The sequence below is a fragment of the Gadus macrocephalus genome, chromosome 18 (genome assembly GCF_031168955.1).
Source record: "Gadus macrocephalus chromosome 18, ASM3116895v1".
NCBI lineage: Eukaryota > Metazoa > Chordata > Actinopteri > Gadiformes > Gadidae > Gadus > Gadus macrocephalus.
The window spans coordinates 2,512,660-2,533,454 of record NC_082399.1 but is presented as its reverse complement, the minus strand read 5'-3'; the positions used below and the strand labels follow the sequence as shown (position 1 = coordinate 2,533,454).

The window sequence follows — 20,795 nt, the reverse complement described above, 5'->3', positions numbered from 1 at the left end:
GAGGCTTTGTCCAGAACGGAGTCTCCCGTGTGCTTCTGCATTGCTTCTCCTATGTGACCATTGCACTGGACGGACCCTCACACTCCTGCTGTTCTCTTGCAGCCCAACCTGCTCACCCACAGCCTGGCCCGGACGCAGTCCTCGTCCTCCCTGCCTGGTAAGCCCAGCCTCCTGTACCGAGAGGGAGAGAGATCAATGGGGCCCTCCTGGGATGGATTATTACAACGGTTGTTCAAGAACACAGGATGTGTGGCTGTTTAGCCCCCTCGATGCTCAATGCTAGACTCTAACATCTCCCATAGTGCACGTTAGACAACTAATGCATGACCATTAATATGTGGCTGCCCGTGTCTCTTCTGTGTCTGTGTCTGTGTGTGTGTGTGTGTGTGTGTGTGTGTGTGTGTGTGTGTGTGTGTGTGTGTGTGTGTGTGTGTGTGTGTGTGTGTGTGTGTGTACACCCCTGTGCCTACGTGCATGTCTGCATGCTGTAGACTACAGCCTGGGGGTCCCCCCGTTGCCCCCCTCCCGGGGGGACCCCTCAGACGTTACCTCAGCGGGGAGACACCGGGGGCGCTCTCAGTCTTTCCGCAGCAGCAAAGGTAACGCCAACACCACCCCCCCCCCCCCCCCCCTCCCCTCACCCACCAACACCTCCACCCACTCACACGCCCATCGATATCATACACACGCACACACACACACACACATATAAACCCCTGCATACACACCTGCACCTATACATGCCTGCCCTCACACACACAGTAATGGGCACAAACACGTACATAACACACGCATGCACACATATATAAAAACCTCCATACACACCTCCATACACACCTGCACCTATGCACACCTGCATACATGCCAACCCACGTGCACACACAGACGTACCACACACACGTACCACAAACGTATCCACACACACACCACACATGTACAGATCCACACACACACACACATACACCTCTATACACGCCTGCCAACACCACACACACACACACACACACACACACACACACACACACACACACACACACACACACACACACACACACACACACACACACACACACACACACACACACAGGCACCACCACCGCGGCTCTGGCTGCGAAGTGGCGAGCGCCCAGAACTGTCACATCGCTCTGCCGTCGCTCTCCCCGCGCCCCCCTGTTGGTATTGTCTGTGCCTTTCCATGGCGCCAGTCTGACACACACACACACACACACACACACACACACACACCTGCACACAGACACACCTCAAAGCGAGGGTCTGTCGGGCTTGCCTTACAGCAAGGCCTCGTGGGTAATTACCTCACCTGTTCCCGCTCTTTGCGCGCATCGATGTGAATGCTCTCCCTGTGAAGCTTTTCTTTCCCCTCACATCCCCCACCAACACTGTAATACTCTCAAACACATCTGTTTGACAGATTTTTTTTTAGTTTCCAGGAAAGGCACCTCCCCCTGCCTCCCCCTCTCTCTGTGTCTCTCCCTCCTCTCCTTTTCTCCCTCTCTCTCTCCCCCCCCCCCCCCCCCCTCTGTCCCTCTCTCACCCTACCACAGAAGTCTTCTTCAACTTTTTCCCTATACTTAGCCACACACACAGCATTTTAGCATTTCGATTTTTGTACCCCCCCCCCCCATCACACACACACAAACACACACACACACACACACACACACACACACACACACACACACACACACACACACACACACACACACACACACACACACACACACACACACACACACACACACACACACAGCCACAGCCTCCCCATCACACTCCAGGTTGTCTGTGGGAAGCCACACTGATTTCGCAATGCCTCCCCCCCTCCCAGCCCTCCGGCCTATCCTGGGGGGTTTAAATAGACTGTTGCTAAAGCTGTGTTTCCATCGGCGTCGCGGCTACGGCGGGGGGGGGGGGGGGGTGTTGGCCTGCTAACTGTGGAGCCATTGTTGCTCGAGAGGAGTGAGTCAACGTCCAATCAATACGAGCAGGGCTGGCCGGGCGACCGGAGGGAGACGTAGTATGAGATTCTCTCTCTCTCTCTCTCTCTCTCTCTCTCTCTCTCTCTCTCTCTCTCTCCCCCCTCCCTTGTGCCCTTCTGTTCTTTCCCCTTCGCGTACATACACATGTTCCGTTTCAGTCCTACAATGTCCTCACGTGTGCCGATAACCACAGAACCTCCCTGCCTCTGATCGCCATGGAAACCCATCCTAACAGTTGTGCGTGGGGTTTGCACTGGTCACTCATGTTATCGCAGGGGCTTTCCAAACTCCGAGCAGAGGGAGCGAAGGGGCCGACGTGCCTTCGGACCGGATCAGCTGGGGTTCATTTAAACTGAGCAGGGGGGCTTCTGGAAGGCCGGGATGACGCAACGCTCCGAGGTCGTGATCAGGAATGGACTCCAGATCTACAATAAAGTGTTTATCGCTATCCCCATCGCTAGTGCCAGTATGTGCTACGGCTGCTCGCTGCACGATGTGAACGGAACCGGTTAACTCTACTAACAACCGCTCGGGCCAGGCCGGTGGGGTCGAGAGCTCCTCAGACGCCACGTCTACTCTCCCCGGCGCCGCACCGAGTGTAACGCCGTGTCCCCCTTCCTGTTTCAGGCTCTCCGCAACACCACCACCACCACCACCACCACCACCCGTCCTCCCTGCTGCCCCAGAACCACCAGCAGCACCAGCAGCAGCAGCAGCACCAGCAGCAGCAGCACCAGCACTACCAGCTACCCTACATGGGGCACACACACTTCCCCTTCCCCTACCCCGCCCCACCGGGCTCCCCACAGCCAGAGCTGGGGCTCCAGTACCCCCAGCACACACACTCACCCCTCACCCGTGTGGCCAGCAACCCCACCTTCCCCACCACGGACTCGCCGTCCTCGGGGTCCCCCAGACAGACCCCCGGGACCATGACCCCCCCGGGGCCCCAGCAGCACGCCAACATGTGGCCCGCCCACTCGCAGCCCCTCTTCTCCCTGGCCAACGTCATCTCCATGGCGATGAGCATGGCGCAGTCCTTCATCCCCGCGTCGGGCCAGGGCCTCGCGGCCATGCCGGGGTACCACCCGCAGCTGGCCCAGCACCCCCACGGGCCCCACATGGGGGGCCCCTCGGGCTACGCGCCGCAGTTCCCGTCCCCCCCCCCCACGGAGGGCCACTACCCCGGGGAGGGGGACTTGTGCTTCAGCCCCGAGCCCCCGCAGTACCAGGGGGACGGGGGCGGGTTCCCCGGCTGGACCAGCCCCGCCTCGCCCCCGACCAGCTGCTCCACGCCCTCCACGCCGCCCCGGGGCCCCCAGGAGGGCCGCGGTGGCCCCCGCCCCGACGGCTCTCCCCCCCTGGTCCAGGACGACCTGGGAGGCGGGGGGCGACTCCACATCCACGAGGACCACCCTTACTCCGCCCCGCTGCCGCCGCCGCCGCCCCCCCAGGCCCAGGCCCAGAGCTCCAGCTCGGGCTCGGAGCCCCGGTCCTCCTCCAGCCTGTCCCCCTCCCCCCCGGAGAGCCCGGAGAGCACGGTGAGTCCCGGAGCGCGCCGCCGGCCCCCAGACCGCGTATTGATTAGGTATTGATCAGGCTCAGTCGATTAGCGGTGAGTTGTTCTCGTGGGCGTTCCATGCTCCGGAAACGCACACGTAGGGTTTTGCCTTGGCTTTGTTTCAAATCAATAAGCATTTGTGTACACTTTTATTTATTTTAAAATGTGATTGCTCATCGTTTTGAGCAACTGTAGGGACTAGGTTTTATTAAAACACACGCCACGCAGACAACTTTAAAGTAGGACTACTAAAAGCATACATCAACATAAAACAACAAAGATAAATACAATTCGAATACAATTCTGATTGAAACGTATAAATGTAAACATGTATGCATGCTGAGGACAGCCTTGCATCACAAATGACTACTAATCCCTACGCCTCCTCTCCCAATGATTCCCTCTGGATCAGTTATCGTCCGTCAGCCCCCAGTGTCGCCCTCCGGTGTCCCAGAGGACCGCCAGTCCTCCCAGACCCACGGCCCCCTCCACGGACCCTCCCGCTGCTGGTAAGCCCCCCCCCTCCCCGTCCCCATGCGCTCACGTTGCCCTCGTGAGCTCCGACGCACGCTGGTTCATGTAAACACCGTCCACGACGCACACCCATTGGCTCCGGGTCTAAGAGGCGCTGGAAAATGACTGATTATGTTTTGGCTCGCACCCCAAACAAACAGGCACATGCTCCCCGACGTAAACACACGTTTACACACACACGGGCATGGACACACACACACACACACACACACACACACACACACGCACACGCACACGCACACACGTACACACGTACACATGCGCCGGGGCGGCCACGTGGCCACGCACGCGGAACGCACTCGCAAAAACCGCACAGCGCTCCGCTTGTGTGCGAGTGCCGTGTACTGTTCTCTTCGTTATACGGCGTGATGACTGTTGTGGCCATGCTGTCATATTCTCGGTTCGCCGTCTCAATTTGTACTTTATCCTCGTCCACTTTTCCATTTCACCCTCTTGGCGCCGAGATACTGTGTCCCGATCGCGGGGCCCCTGGAGCCGTTGCGTAAGCCCGTGTCTGGGAGCAGTGTTCCACTGAACAAGGGACACAAGTGTAGGTGCGATGACAGCCCCTCCCACCGGCCCCGGCCAATCAGAAGCCAGCGTTGCTTGTTAAAGACTGCCCCACTCCCCCCCCGCTCCTCCACCTTGTCCACACCTGCCTGTGTTTATGCCGCACTACAGAGCCCCCTCTGTTTCAAGTGCCCCGGGTCTAAACTGGTATTAGCAGTGTTTTTGTGTCCTGTGGGGACACCTAGTGGACAGACCCAAGAAGTACAGGATTTCAACTTAGCCCAACCTTGAAATACCTGCAAGGAGAGTGCAGGGATTTAGGGCAATTTCCTGTTGTTTGCTTTTCGTCGCACTCATCAAATGTGGGCGAACCACAGCCGATGTTTTCTTTGTAAAGGCACAGAAACCCTGGGGTGTGCTTCAGCTGTGCATCCATGATTTACCATGGAAATCCATACAATAGACACGTGTATTAAAAGAGTTAACCAAAATGGAACCAAGGTGATTTTTTCCAGGAGTGTTATCATTGCTCCGGAATACTTAACCTGATGTTATGGGTCATCAGTCAGTGTAACAGCCCCAATCAATACTGGAGCATCATGGGATCATCAAACCATTCAGTCAACCCAAAAATGCACACAGGAAGTTAGTCTTTATCTATAGATTCACTAATCAGGCTATCATCTCTTATCTATAATCACTCCCAGTCAAACTTTGTTTACTAGGATGGCCAATTTCAATTGATCACTCCAAACCAATCTCCTCAGAGAATAGACACTATTGTTCAGCAAGTGATTGATCGTGTGTACACACACACACACACACACATGCACACACGCACTATTGGCAATACATCTATATAAGTGCCACCTACTTCCTAGTAACAAGTCATTACTGGCACGATGATCTGGATTACAGGGTTCCAAGAACTTCGCCGTCCTCATGGTAAGGTGGCTATGGACCTCGTGTGGACCTCGTGTGAACCTCGCTGTGTCACTTCAAGGGTTCCACGTCGGCCGTCGGTCCAGCAGGAAGAGCCCCATGATAAATGACGACGTCGTAGTGTTGCTAATGTTCCTCGTCTCGTTGTCTCCTCTCTCCTCTCCGCAGAACGCCGACCCGGGCCGGTGACGGTGGGCCGCTTCCAGGTGACCCCCAGCTCGGAGGCCGTCGCCACGGCAGCAAGACCCTCAGCGGTCCCCCTGGCCAGACCCCCTACGGCCCCCGGGGCCCGACCAACGACGGCCCCTGGGGCCAGAACCCCTACGGTGCCCGGGGCCCGAGCCACGGCGATCCCAGGGGCCCGACCGGGAGGCGGCTCCAGCAGCTCCTCGTCCGAGAGCAGCACCGAGGAGCAGGGCGGCTCGGAGACCAGCCTGGGCACCTCCCTCACCATGTCCCCCCCGCAGCCCTGCCCCGTCAGACCCCCGACCCAGGACGGCCGCAACGCCGCCGCCGCAACCGCCGCCGCCGCCGCCGCCCCGGAGCACGGCCAGGCCGCCGCCGCCGCCGACGACGAGGAGGACGACGACGAAGAGGAAGGAGGGGGAGGGAGGCCCGCGGAGACGAAGGAGCGTCCGCGGGCGACGCAGGCCGGGAGCGCCAGGAGGCGGAGCCGCAAGCGCACGTGCAGCCTGAGCCTGCTGGGCACGTCGGCGGACAGCGGGCTGTCGGTGACGGCGGCGGACGCCGAGGGCGGCGGCCGGCTCTGGGACGGGGGCTCGGGAAGCCCCCAGTACACCAACGCGCTGCACCACCTGTGGACCATGACGTACAGCCGCAGCGCGCCCTACGTCAGCAGCGACGACACGGAGAGCAGCGAGAGCGAGATGCTGGAGGAGCTGCAGGAGCTGCGGGAGAAGTGAGCACGCACGCACGCCGCACGATTCGTACACGCGCGCAGTCGCAAGCACGCACGCGCGGGCGCACGCCAAACACACCCACACACACACACACACACACACGGGCTCACACTCCTTCATTCCTATATATTAGAAGTACACCCCCAAACCTGGGGCCTGTTTGCCATGTCGCAGTATCGTAATGCAAATCAGTATGTATGTCTTGTCTAATGTTTCCCTTAAACATTAATCATTGCTTTCTTATTCCTAATGATGATTGATTTTTAATGATGGAGAGGATTGTTAACTCATGTTGTAAATGGTCTCTAGTGTACTTATGCTAATGTGGTGTTATATCCAACGCTCATTAAAGCATGGCACATATAACGTATATATATATATATATTATATATATATAAATCTCAGGTTATACGGAGAGTCGGAGCGAAACTGTTATATTGGGAGGAGAGATAATTCATTTATTATAGTGCTAGGATGTTTCTGTGAACGGGTCCCCATAGACAAGAGGCCATCCTGCCTCCCCCTGCTTGACGCGGCCCCCTCCCTCCCCCCTCCCTCCCTCCCTCCCCCCCCAGACACCTGTCGGAGGTGCAGACCCTGCAGGCGGCCCAGAAGAGGGAGATCGAGGAGCTGTACGCCAAGATGGGGAAGGTGCCCCCCCCGGGCATTGTGTCCCCCGCCGCCATGCTGTCCAACCGCCAGCGCCGGCTGTCAAAGAGCAGTGGCGTGCCCCCCTCGCGGCGGAACAGCCTCCAGCGCGTGGACATGGGCCCGCTCCAGGGTGAGGCGGCCTTCCCGCTGAAAGGAAAACCTTAAAATCACTGATTTAGATGTGGACCGCGGCGCACTGGGTCACGTTGTGCTGCCGTGGTTGATCCTGGGTAGAAGTTAGTCTCAGGGTAGTCTGGCTGAACGGAAGTGGACAGCGTCTATTGCCTAGCGTCGGATTTGGCCGAGACTCCCCCCCCTTCCGGTTGCTCCCCCTCAAACTCGGAAACTAGGCAGTATGGCGAGTTTTGAAGAGGACTTTGACGGCGCTGTAAAGTTGGCATGTTTGGCTCTTTCCGTCGAAAATTGCAAAGAACTGCAAAAGATTTGCTTACAGCATTTGCTGAGGAAGAAAGATGTTCTATTTTGCATGGACACCGCTGCTGCTTCCCGGGCGTAGCCCCGCCCTAGACGATTGTGATTGGTTTAAAGAAATAAAAACAGGCCCGCCCAGTTTCCCCACGGATAGACGGCTCGAGGTAGCCTGGCTCCAGACCATTCTACTTGCTGTAGTTTGGTCTGGCTTTGCGAGACTAGTCTCAGGGTGGTTCCCTGGGTTGAGCGCGTACCACGGGTAGGATCAGTCTTGAACGTAGCGAGCTGGGTTTGAATCCCCTCTGTGATCCTTAGCTACATGTCTTCCTCTCTTATCTCGCATACCTTCCTGTCTTATTCCCTCTGCAATAAAAAGGCAAGGCAACTTTATTTATATAGCACTTTTCATACACAAGGCAGACTCAAAGTGCTTCACATATAAACATTGTCATACAATAAAATAAAATAATAGATAAGTAAAAGAAAACATATGCAAAGAAATGGGTAAAATAGAAAGTTAAAAAGGCATTTTATTATTAAAATAGAAAATAAAGGCAAAGTTAAAAAAAAGCTCTTTTTTTTACGTCATCTTAAATCTTGTCTTCAATGCACAATGTTTTAAAAAACGTGGAATAAGATTTAAATATTCTCTATTTTGCCCTCTATGGGTTAAACGCATGTTGTTGCAAGACTAACCGGTTATTAGCCGTTTTAGGTTACCAGGTTAGTCAATCAAAATCTGGCTACAATGTATGTTGACAGTGGGCGGGACTAGCTCAATCAGTTACATTAACAAGACGATTGCACACAACCACACACTATGTGCTTTGAATTGTAGATAGACCTCACCGAACTGTCCCATTGTAGAACATGTAGTGCTGCTTTTCCCTCTTGGCTTGAGAAGGCAGGTCAATCAAGTCTGTTTTATTTTAACATGACTTTATAGTCCCAGTTCAGAGTCTCAAAGGTGTTCATAGGCCCACATTATGACAACCCCTAACCCTAAAGCCCTCTTAGTGCAAAGAAACACAAGAAAATAAAACCTGGAACCACTTATGAAGAAAACTAGTTTATATGACCTCTCTACATAATAACTCACCTTTTTTCTTTTCTTTTTTACACCCTTTTACCGTTAAACTACACATTGTAAATGCTTTTTCCATGGTGTTCCAGGAGTGCGAGGAACTCTGGAGATTCTGCCGACTCATTGTTGTGACCTCAGGGACGGGTTCCTAATGCCCTTAAGTCGGCTTAGCTCAGGAGGTAGAGCAGTTGCCTTGTTACCGAAAGGTTACTAGTTCGATCCCCAGCTCCTCCTAGCTGAGTGTTGATGTGTCCCTGAGCAAGACACTTAACCCTAACTGCCCCTGACGAGCTGGCTGTCGCCTTGCATGGTTGACTCTGCCGTCGGTGTGTCAACGTGTGTATTAACCGATGTAATTTGGCAGACTCACCGATGTAAGTCTGCCAAATGCCGTAATTGTAATTGATGCCGTGTCTTGTTTGTTTTCCCAGGCATCATCAGGAGGAACTCCCTGGGCGGCGGCAGCAGCAGCAGCAGCTGCTCACAGGACAAACCAAGCAAAGGGGTGACCTTCTCCACGGACATCAATAGAATGGTGAGAGAACCTCCATGTTCCTGACATCAAACGCCATGCTCCGATCTCCAGGGAAACATACAGATACTACAGCCTCAGCAAAATACAACAGGCTAATTCTTTAGGGGTCAAAATATGTATTGAAATAGAGCGAGAACTGGTATCAAGTGGAATAATTAAATAAATCTTTAATAGTACTAGTTATATTTTACATAGGAGATACTTTGTTTTCGATCCCTTACTAGCGTTGCTTTGACCTACATCTGTGACCATCACACTGACTGGGAACCACTGGGCCAGGGAACCCAACAACATTTTTTACTGGTTTTCACTTTTCACAGAGCTAAGTGGAAATATTTACATGATGCATTGTTTCTCCTCTCCTTCCCCAGTAAGAACCTTCAGCCCAGCAAGCTTTCACATCCGGACTACCTCATCCGAGTAATGACTGCAGCGGTCAAACGGATCCTTACGCTCATTCTCAATCGGTTCACTGACACCAGAAAGTGATTCCTGTCATCTCTGAAGACAATACAAGCCCTCGAACACAAGGCACTGTCACTGTCAACAGGCATTCATCGCCACAATCTCTACATCTTATTGACACAGGAACCAAAGCCGCCTAGATTGGGACCGGTGAATTCATTGCAAAGGTGGCTATCAACTACCTACTAAACTATTCACGTGGTTATCTCAAGACTTGGACCAAACCAAAAAACAAAAGGAGAGCTGATCTCATGTGAATTTGCTTTAAACAGATTACTGAACCGTGTGTTCAATTCCACGTTAGTGTTTTGTGAATATGGAGGGATCAAAGCTTCTGTATTAAGCCAACTCGATTTATTTTCTATTTCTTCTTGTTTCTGTCTCACTGCCGTTGTCCCCTGCTGACGTTTGACTGACCGTGGTAAAGGTTTGGGATAATGAGAGGCAACGTGCTGCAGTCTATTTATGAAAAAGTGCTTTCTGAGTGTAGCCTCTGTGGACAACAATATTATTTGTATAGTTAATGCCTTCCTATTACTGAAAAGAGATTGTACATTTTAGCCTAATTACATGTTGATCACATGTATTTCGAAAAGCTTTATCATGCATTACTTAGTCTAAAAGGTATTTGTGGGGATATTTTATCAAGCACAAGGGGTTCAGGATATTGAGGCTTAGCTAGGATTCTGATATATGTACTCGCAGCAGACTTCTGTTGAGTAGTCTTGGGAGACCATTGTGATCTTGTGGGTTCCCATTATGTTCCTCTCTGAGGATTAGGATGTGATCTGTTGAGCGCGTCAACACCCAATGGAGACGCTGACAATCAGCACTCTGAAGGTGTGTGCTTAACCGTGTGAGTTTCATCTGTTATCCTTCTCCTAGATTAAGATCATTGTATAGCTTTTAGATAAAATAGAACAATTTAAATGGCAATAAAAAAACTGGACTTTTCTTAAATAGCGATGGAACAAATTGTTTTGTTTTTATTTTATTTGGGATTTGACCGCTGGCCTTCCCTTTGTAATGTGTATTTTTGCATTATTTAAAATATTTTTGCTTATAGCCTTATGAGGAAACTAAAGATCTTTTCAACTATGTATTTCTTGCGTAAGCAAAATCAACTGACTTGTTGCCTGATAGATTAAGCACCTTCCGCACTTTAGTCCTTTATATTTGCTCTTATACGTGTACAATAACGTGTAAAATAATATGGGACAACAAATGTGTTCTGGTTCGTTTAATCTTTTTCCTCTTGGGGTGTCTTTTCTTCACAGAGAACTCAATTATATTATTCCAAATGGATGAAACAAAATGTTGTGTATACTTCCACTATATGAACTGCAATCCCAAGGTTAAAGTTTGCTAGTATTTTGTTGTATATAGAGATCTTTAAAAGCTGTGAACCTCTAGCCGTTGCCTTAGTTACATGAAACACTCCCCTCCCTCCAGATATCTGTTTTAAGATTTCCGTAATATATTCAAAAGAGAACCTTATGCATCTCTACATTTTAAATGTAAATATTGAATTGTATTTCTCTTTAATGCTGCTGTCCTTTCAGGCTGAATCTGTGCCTTTCTTTTTGGGATGTCTTATTTTATATCGTAACCCATGACATTGGAGGCTGGATCAAGCTCCATGAATTATATTTTGAGAAATTGAATAAATGTTATTGCAATTACTGTCTTGTTTGTTTTTATCTTGAAATTCATGATTTTTTTCATAGGGTGTCTCAAGGTGACATTTTTATCGGATACTATAATTGGGTTGTAAAATATTAATTCCAGCAATTCCACACGACTAATGTAAATCATAAACATGGAATGATGGTATACTAAACAGAACAGATTGACGCATCCCTGGGGCCGCTTTGAGGCCCCAGGTATTTTATTTCATCTGCTTCATTAATATCGCAGAAGATCAATGCATGACTTATGTTTTTTAATCTCAGGTCTTTGCTTTAGTGTATTTTGAGTTGCATACAGCAGCAGTTACTTTCAGACGGTGATGACGAGGTTCATCATTAGGCTCAGTCATTTCATGATTAGACATTTAATCGAACACATTAATCAATCAACATACCACCGGTGGATTCAGTTTGGCAACATAACACCGCAACACCCTATACAATAAGGATAGAAAAGTCCATAAGCGCCTCAGAAATGCCCGTCGGGGGATACAGTGCAGTTATGTCCATACATTGCTCTTCCTCAGGTTCAGCTGCAGCTGAGATCCGGGGGGGGGCGCGATGGTCAGTTTGCACCGGTCTTGGGTTCCCTCAGTCTTGCAAGATTGGCCTCTTGATCTAAATCATCCATGATCCGCTCCTGGGACACCGAGTAAAACGTGTAGCCGTCTAGAACACCAAGTTAAGGTCAATGCATTTAAGTGACACACGGAGCGGACATGTTTTAAACCACGACCAGACAACTCGATTGCTCATGGCAGTAATCAACATGCATGCAACATGAACACTCAAACCTTTAATAACCCATTTGTCATCTCGAACCTGAACCGGCACGAATAATGACAGAATAAACACCTGAAGCTGAGCTACCTGCGACACAGTTACATGATTAACCTTGTTGAGCAGGAAGGATACAGATGCCCACTACCAGGGCTCCGATGGTCAGTCCTGTCAGCACGTTCCGCGTCCGGAGCGTCCCCACCTTCTTCTTCCATTGCTGGAGCTCCACTTGTCTGATGAAGTGTATGTGCTCGTTTGAAAGCTCAGCCTTCATGGGGTCTATCCTGGTCGCATAAGGCGCTGAAGACTCTTTCGGTGTCTTGTCAGCCATTTTTGGACATGGAGTGCAAGGTTGGTTCCTATCGTTTGACAGCGTAACCAGCTTCCGCTGCATTTCAAACAAAACGGTGGCTGTAATCCAGACAGCGAGGGTCTGATTTGTTTATCCGGATGGTTTGAAGATCTAGTTGATTTCGTAAGGAACAGGTACCCAGAAGGCATTGCGCGTGGTTGAAATACGTCTGTGCACCCCTCTTATAAGTCCCCAGACAAATTTGGTTCCTGTCATATATCCGTTAAAAATGGTTCAATGTCGCCACCATCAGGACAATTAGCGTGTCTGCTCCGACTTAGTTTAATTACTTTTGTTTCATTGGCGCATATTATAAACGCTGAACCAAAATTGTGCGATTGTACGATAATCCTGGTTTGTATTGCTTTTACTAACGAGACGTTAGTCTGTCACAATGGCGAAGAGGTTTCTGTGCTCCCCGGGGCCGACGCATCGTCTTCAGTTCGGGAGCGCCTCTCTGGACCTCCTCTCAGAGACGCTCATCAGTCTGAACCACAGGAACAAAGACGAGCTAGACCACCTAGAACCGTGCAGCGGGAACTTTAAACACACAGCACTAATAGGTAAGAATTACTGTACAGAGTTAGGTATGTGTACAATTGTGTGTGCAATTTCATATACATAAATAAACACAAAAATAATAATATAAATAAAAAGGGTTAGTTATTATTATTCATAATAATATTAACACATTAAAAGATAAAAAAATATATATCTACCTACAGTATATTGAAAGCTTATAATAAAATACGATGTAGTATAAGTGCACGTCGGGGTCGGGGAAGAGCTTTGTATTCAAGTCCAGCCCTCCGGCTCCACAGGTCCACTACACAACACATCCACAGTTAAATTGCCCATTTTCTCATCCAAAAGCAAACGTTGTTGTTATTCATCATGCTTCGTATCAGTTATTTCTTTCCAGAGCAACCATGGGGAAATTCAATTTGAAGTTTGTGCACTCAAACTTAAAGCAAACAGGCTTGCTATTGCATAAATTCAGATTCAAGCCATGAACACCCCCTGCCCCAAATCTTGGGATGAATTGTATCGCATATCATAATAAATATGAATTACCATCATTAGTTTATCATTTGTTTGTCTGCCCTCCCTGAACGAGTCCTTTTTGTTATTTATTTCCCATTCAGTGGACTACATATTCATAATTCTTCCTGTACCAGCCAGTTTATTTTCACTCTGTGCTCCTCAGAATGCATCTTCCAGATGACCCAGGAGCTGAGACTGGATCCTCTGGTTGGATACTGTGCCATTGAAATACTTGAAAGGTAAGGTTTCACCCCCGCCAGGTTAAAGGTGACATATTTTACCACCAGGTGTGAGTGTGATTAGCCCTTACAAGCCGTTTTTTAAATCTGCCTCTTCTGACATCACAAGTGGGTGTGTCCACCTAGATGTGTGCTGGATAGATCAGTCTACCAGCCTATCCAGTGGACTGTAGCAAACGATGCTCATCTATCCGTCATACATCTAGGTCGACACGCCCCCTTGTGATGCCGAAGACGCTTTCAAAATGGCTTGTAACGGCTAATCACACTCACGTATAATATGCGGTGGTGGTATAATATGTCACCTTGAAGCCATCGTCATCGTCATGGTGAATCATCATCATCGACTGACCCTGATTCAAACGACATGGTTTGAATGAATGCTTTACAAACCAACCATGTCCATAGGTTCATGGTGAAGCATCTTAAAGACACGTTCACCGCCAACACTCCCTGCGCTGCTGTACCTGGCCCGCCCAGCACCTGCCAGGACCTGGTGTTTGAGAAGCTGAAAGTGAAATTCACCCTCACTGTCTTCTCCTGTGTGCAAATTGCGAGCAAACTGTGGTTGCACACTGATGTAAGTTTTGCTCACAAAACCTTGCCTCATATTACTCCTATGATCCATCAACTTCAAAGGTCCCCTTCTCAAGAAGAATTTTCTTCAAAGTAGAATAAACCTGAATGTCAAAAAATGTCAATTTTTTTCAAAATGTATTTTTTTGGGGTCTTTCTTTCTGAAAGATTGTCGACAACAACCAGGCGGTGCAGTTCCTCCACTCGATGGGCCACACAGTTTCCAAGAAGGCTCTCATGGAATCTGAACTCCAGATCCTCAAAGGTCTGGACTTCAAGCTGGACGTTCCCAACCCTCTAACATATGTTGAAATACTACTAGAGGTACTTGGTAAGTCATCCAAAACCACAATTTCTTCCATAGTTGTTTTTACCAGACCGCAACAACCTAAAACTCACATTTCATCCATTTAATAATTATTGACTAAAACATTGGCACTGTTTCTCTTCTGTAGGACACAATGAGCCGTCGACGCCCATGGAACAGCTGTATGGTCTTTGTGGCCATGTGCTCCGGTTCGTCAGTCTCCAGAGGACGGCCATCTATGAGTCTCTCCTCAAGGTCACCACACAGTGCTGCAGCCCGTCCCCAGAACAGAGGTGACTCCAGTGTCCTGGTTACCTATCTTGTTGGATGCTTGAGGGGGGGGGAAATGTTAACATACGCTACACGGATTGTGTGCATATTTGTCGGATGAATTTGTCTTCTGCTGAGTTTTGTGAAGGTCAGATTGAATAGTAGTCATTTTAACAGCAGGGTTTTTAGTGATACTCTAATCATTCCCCTTGTGACTCAAATAACACATTTGGTCCCAGAGAGAATTTCTTAACGGTGACTGAAGACTGCATGTTACTTGGTGTTGGGGTCATCACGGTGGCCGCAGTCATCTGGAACAGCAACCAATGGGAACAGGTGAGCCGTGTGAGAATTTCTATTGCTCTCATAGAAATGTAGCAATTTAAACCATATTTCCTTTGAAAGAAAGCAGCATGTAGAAGCCGGGAACAATTTTATGTTAATACTAATAAGGTTTGTGATGGTTTCTATTTTTTGGTATTGTTTGGCCGTAAATGTTTATAATGTTGACCGTTGTTATTGTGGGATTGCAGTGTGAGAGAGAGATGGGTCACATGGTTATTGGCGGTGACACTGCCAGTGATTATTACGAACCTGTTCACCTGTGTGCGAGGAAGAGGACATTTTTTATTAATTCATTTTCATCGCTTTGATTATTTTTATAGTACTTTGTGCACGTTCTAATAGGTCGATACTTTTCATTCATAAATGTTACCTAAATTATCTTTTGTATCGCATCTAATCTCTTTTGGAAGCGCATTAGAGAAGCAACCAGGACGGACCTCACCCTAACCCGTACTTTAATTTTGCCTCCTGTCGTCACTACACAGCATATTGCATTTTCAGCTCATGTGTACTCTTGCTCCATGCATGAAATGAAAGCAATACATGTGAAAGCTATCATTTATTTAGGTACCAGAAAGTTCAAACTAGCATATAAAGTAGGGAGTAGAGATGCATTACATGAATACATTGATGGCTTTGCTGTTGCATGTTGAAATGTATGCATGCATGCCTGCCTATCCTATGTACATGCAATTTTAAACATTGAAGTACCAGGCTATGCTGCCTGCATGTGTGGCACTGTGCATTAAAAGACAGAGGCACACACGAGTTGTGCATTCAATTGTGTTAACCCTTTGGTCCTCATGGCTGTCAGGTGGTGGAGGACCTGAGTCTCATCACTGGGATCTCTCAAAGGAGCATCTGGGATTTCTCTCAAGTGACCCTGGAACAATTAACCAAAACCAGTTCTCCCGTTTTATCACCCTGATCTGTTACACTTGTCATGCACACACACGCATGCACACACACACACTCCCACACACCTGCACGCATGCACACACACACACCTACACACGCACAGACACCTACACAAACCCACATCCACAATATTTCTGTTCTTATGCATCAGCAAGCGTGGTTTTGTAGGACACAATTTTACTCATTCAATTACAGAGCAGGTTATATTGTTTGCACCTGCCCGGACATTAGGGAGCCAGAGACAAAGTTTTGACTAAAGAACTAATCACACATTTGTATTAAGGGCCCTGGAGTTTGCGAAATAACATATACCTAAGTGTTTTATGAATAGTACTGTTTAACGATTGAAGTAATTAATTTAAACGGCATCCTCATAAACATTGAGTGCAATTTCATTTAAAGTTTAGAGATTTTCAGTTTCAACCTGCGATCAGCAATTTCTCTTCACCCTGCATTGGTTTGATGGAGTCTCATGGTTCTCATGTATTAGTTTGACTACTTACGTGCCATGCATGAGAACCATGATACTCAATCAAAACACAATTTAATCAAAACAAAGTGGGCTGAGCTAAAATTGCTGATTGCAGCTTTTAAAGCCAACTTCATGTTGAGCTGATGTAACCAAAAAACCTACAGGTTTCAGCTGCATCAAATATATCTAAGAGGAAGATTGTAAAATGTATGCATGAACATTTAAATAAATACAAATGAGTTAAAATAGATGTATAATGCGTCTCTCTGTTAAACGTCCTGTCTTTATGTAGGCATGCACTTTCATGATGACCCAAGCACATCTTTGCTGCACCAGATTGCAATTTGGTATGTGTGCGCATGTGGCCCTCGTGAGACGAATGGTGAATTTAATTAGACGGGCTGTCTCGCAGGGTTAGGTCATAAGGCTCGTCATTTAATAATCTAAAAACAATTGAGCTCGACTTTGGAGTAACGGCGCCGTTGACTTTGCGGAGGAAGCGTCAGCTCACGTCAGACACGGAAGAGCATTACCGCTTAATACTCGTGTGATCGAGGAAGTCGATTTGGGAATACAGTCAATGATTTGAAGATGATAAATTATTTGGGTTTGTCAATCATGTATTACTGTTATTAAACAAAATGTCCGTGTGCTGGCTGTCAGCAACATGAGGGGACTTGTCAGAAGGCGGTTGATCTTATAATCTAAAAACAATCACTTGGATCAGAGGGATCCGTGTCTCCTTGATTGGCGTGAGCTTTTCTCAGTCTCCCCCAAAGCTCAAATAACCCAAATGTGGCCACTAGGTGGATAAAGTCAATAAAGAGCTACTGTTCACAAACGATTTACATCTGTCATTAAAGCCATATACTTCCTGGTTCTGACCGGACAAGACCTATTTCCCCAATGAACCTAACCTCTATCATCCAACTACATATTGTCTTGCCCTGATATCGCGGCAACCTAGGCTCTGAAAAGCTTTTCATGTCCATATCACAATCTCTACTTATCATATGAATATTTTAATAACGCAGTAAGATGTCGATTGATGTGACTGAAAATATCGATGTAATACTATATTATAATTAAACATTATTTGAGTTAAAAATGAAAGAAGCAGTGAGTCATTTACTACTTCTTAACAAAAGTGCTATTGATGAAAGTAATGAATAAATAACACCAAAGTCATTTGTGCAGATGATTAGTATATATATTAGATATATTGCTTTTAAGATAAGGTAACAACATTCCTTATGACATGCTCATTCTCACTGTGTTCCTTGAAATGTGCTATGAACCCATGTAAATCTTGGAGAGCTGTGTGTGTGTGTGTGTGTGTGTGTGTGTGTGTGTGTGTGTGTGTGTGTGTGTGTGTGTGTGTGTGTGTGTGTGTGTGTGTGTGTGTGTGTGTGTGTGTGTGTGTGTAAGCGTGTGTGTGTGTGCATTTGCGTTTGCGCTGCTTGCTTCAGAATTAAGTGTGAGTACGTGCAAATCTGTCACTCAAAAAACCATCACCTGAAACACTTGATCTGCTCTTCCTTAGCAGAATCATCCATGTGTTAATTTCTGCATTAATGTCACTCTCTGAGCAAAGAAACCGGAAAGAAAATCAAGAATTCATTGTAATGTTTGTCAGATTTTGCAGCTAAAAGTTAAAGTTGCTTGGCTACCAAATGTACCACTCCTTGATTTAAGATTTATACAGCACCCCCTCACATTTTGGAATGTACCTGTTACAAATCTAAAGAGTCAAGTCCTCCAGGTGCATTTCTAAATTCAAACTCGTTCCCACGATTTCCCTGCAGACAGGTGTGTATCTAAAGAGGCGAACAATAGAAGCGAGAGTTTGTTAAACCGTCCAGTCCATCTCCGGAGTGGATACTAATGCCAGTGTCAGGCCCTCTTAAGCTAGTCGCTTCACTGTTTTCACTCAAAGAGCAGCCCTTATCATTATGTGACACTGGGGCTTCACTTCTCATTTGTTTAACCTGAGTGGATCCTCATCTGACTCCATGTCTTCAGGCGGTCGTGGTGAACGAAGCGCAGACTGCCTGAACACTGACAAGGCGTCGGGAGCAGGGATTGACGAGAGAGAGAGCCTCATTGTGGCAGATCCCACGACGATCTCTGCTGTCCTCGTCAGTCGACTCCCCCGCCAGCCTGCAGGTTAAAAAAAAGGACACGATTCCGAAACGTCAGCACATCAGACATGATGCAAGCATATCGCGTAACGCCTAGAGAAGGACACCTAGAACGAGGAAAGAGGGACTAAATGTATCGGCAGCATTGTGTCAGCCGTGACAAAATAACCTTCACACATAAAAAAAAATACTTTTCTTTCTTCGATTCTGGCCAAGATCTCTGCCATTTCCTTGCTGCTGGTTCTGTTGAGGCTTTTTGGGCAGACCGCAGAGTAGACCGTCCTACTTCTGTCTGGAGCTCCTGCCTCTTGGCAAGGTCCTCCCAGACGCCAAGCAGTGGCGTGTGGGCCGGGTTTCTCAGAGTCTCAGCCACCAGGGGACACGGTGGGACAGTGATGCGTGGCGACTGCCGGTCCAGCCTCTGCCTCCCTCTTGTTTAGCGTCATCTACGGCTCCCCCCTGCCCACCAGCTCAGGGAGACGTATCCGCTTGGTGGGGGATGTCCCAGCTCCTTTTCTTGGGTCTTTGGGGAAACCAGGGAGCTTGGTGGACAACGAGCCAGCTGTGTACACGCCGGTCGCAGGTGTGAGGCTGTGCAGAGATGATGGACTCGGCAGTCCTGGGGGGGTGTCTTCGCTGTGAGACTACAGACTGCAGAGAGGGGTTTTCGAGGACTCAGGGTGTTGGAACGTTAGCCAGTCCAACCCATAGAACTTTTTAAAAGCTCTCTTCACCTTCCATTGTGCCACGTGAGCCATGAGTCATCATTCTCCTCATCCTCTTCATCCTCCTCACCTTCTTCTGGTTTATTGACTGTTGCTGTTGTGGGCGTTAGGAAACATTTCCCAAACGGGCGCTCTCTGAGGACCGGCTGGCCAAACCCCTCAAGGCCATGTGTCCACGGGAGGGTCACGCTCGCAGATTACGGTGTCCACGGCAGGCGATAGGGCTGCTGTCACCGGAGAGGGAGGGGTAATCCGCCCGGTATCTGCCCTGGCTGCTCACACCGTGGCGCTCCGTTATCTTGCCGTCAATTGAAAAGCCCTTCAAGGGATCAGATATCAGCCACCGGCCATCCACCACCCAGTCTCCCATCTTCATCCGTCATCTCTGATGGCCGGCCGGGCTGAGGAGCCAGCCGTCAACAGCGTGTGTGTGGAGCGTTTAGAGTTCACAGGTCCAGCAGCGGGGGTGATGGGTGAAGGCTGAAGGCTAATCCTGTGGATGCCAGGCCTTCAATGTTTGTTTTTGCTGCTCTGGCTCCGTCTATTCTTGTTCTTGTCCTTCGATGCGTCATGCCGTTGTGTCAGTTTGTTTGTCTCGCCTTGGGCGGCTGACTGCACAAGACCTGCTCTGCCTTTTTGTTCCACGTAGCCGCACTTGTCGCGTCCTGCAGAACTCTTGATTACTTGAGAAGACAGAGGGGCCGACTTGCTGATAAGGAAGTCAAACACACCGTCGTGACTCATGCAAGAACAACCGGGAATTATATTTAATACATTGTCCATGTTTGATGAAGAGTCGCATATTCCAAGTAAATTGTACTAACTGTATTTTTAAAACCAAATAATTTGGCCTTCTCTTTTGACTGGGAATCGAAAATGAATCATTCTTAGATTGCAGCTTTTGGTGATGCAGCTTTTTTTTTTTGTGGGTTATTGTTTGCTAGCTATGGTTTTAGCTGTGTCATTCAACCGTTACCTGGAGTATAGTTTACTTTTTGTTTATTCTGTTCGAGTGAAGCCTTTGTGTGATGTTGTGTTCGAGTGCACCCAATTTTTTATGCACTCAATCGATCAGCTCTTTTGTAAAATTGAAGCAAACAGAACAAATGTTAGTGGCTGTTGTTGTTTAGAAAAGAAAATCTACTTCCACTTAGACTGACACTCCAACTAGAATGAGTTCTGGAAAATGTATGCTGGAAGGTTCGGAGTGGTTGGTTATGCTGGGAGTTCTTCAAGTCTGTTGCAGCTCTGAGTTCTGGTTCCAGGTGATGTTATGGATTAGAGCCATTGTGTTTCTGCCTGAACTC

At 48.3% G+C, this 20,795-nt stretch overlaps 3 protein-coding genes across 3 annotated transcripts in view; 2 read left to right on the top strand and 1 right to left on the bottom strand.

The window, feature by feature from the left end:
• wnk4a (WNK lysine deficient protein kinase 4a) overlaps positions 1-11,314 on the top strand; it is a 43,557-nt gene extending 32,243 nt beyond the window's left edge. The window contains exons 13-20 of the mRNA XM_060037213.1: positions 103-157; positions 333-599; positions 2,625-3,538; positions 3,971-4,067; positions 5,713-6,463; positions 7,040-7,245; positions 9,063-9,166; positions 9,538-11,314. Coding sequence (XP_059893196.1) covers positions 103-157; positions 333-599; positions 2,625-3,538; positions 3,971-4,067; positions 5,713-6,463; positions 7,040-7,245; positions 9,063-9,166; positions 9,538-9,540 — 2,397 coding nt within the window. The 3' untranslated portion in view covers positions 9,541-11,314. The remainder of the gene's footprint in view (positions 1-102; positions 158-332; positions 600-2,624; positions 3,539-3,970; positions 4,068-5,712; positions 6,464-7,039; positions 7,246-9,062; positions 9,167-9,537) is intronic.
• A 166-nt stretch (positions 11,315-11,480) lies between these two features.
• On the bottom strand, positions 11,481-12,580 carry LOC132446974 (cytochrome c oxidase assembly factor 3 homolog, mitochondrial). The gene is made up of 2 exons (XM_060037593.1): positions 12,235-12,580; positions 11,481-11,988 (listed from the first exon to the last, which is right to left on the bottom strand). Exons 1-2 carry the CDS (start codon positions 12,491-12,493, stop codon positions 11,885-11,887), a joined length of 363 nt encoding a protein of 120 aa, XP_059893576.1. The 5' UTR covers positions 12,494-12,580; the 3' UTR covers positions 11,481-11,884.
• Positions 12,581-12,618: 38 nt separating this feature from the next.
• On the top strand, positions 12,619-16,870 carry cntd1 (cyclin N-terminal domain containing 1). Its single transcript, XM_060037547.1, has 7 exons — positions 12,619-13,014; positions 13,659-13,734; positions 14,143-14,314; positions 14,479-14,641; positions 14,766-14,910; positions 15,127-15,223; positions 16,047-16,870. The coding sequence occupies exons 1-7, from the start codon at positions 12,846-12,848 to the stop codon at positions 16,158-16,160; spliced, it is 936 nt and encodes a 311-aa protein (XP_059893530.1). The 5' UTR covers positions 12,619-12,845; the 3' UTR covers positions 16,161-16,870.
• The last annotated feature ends 3,925 nt before the right edge of the window (positions 16,871-20,795 follow it).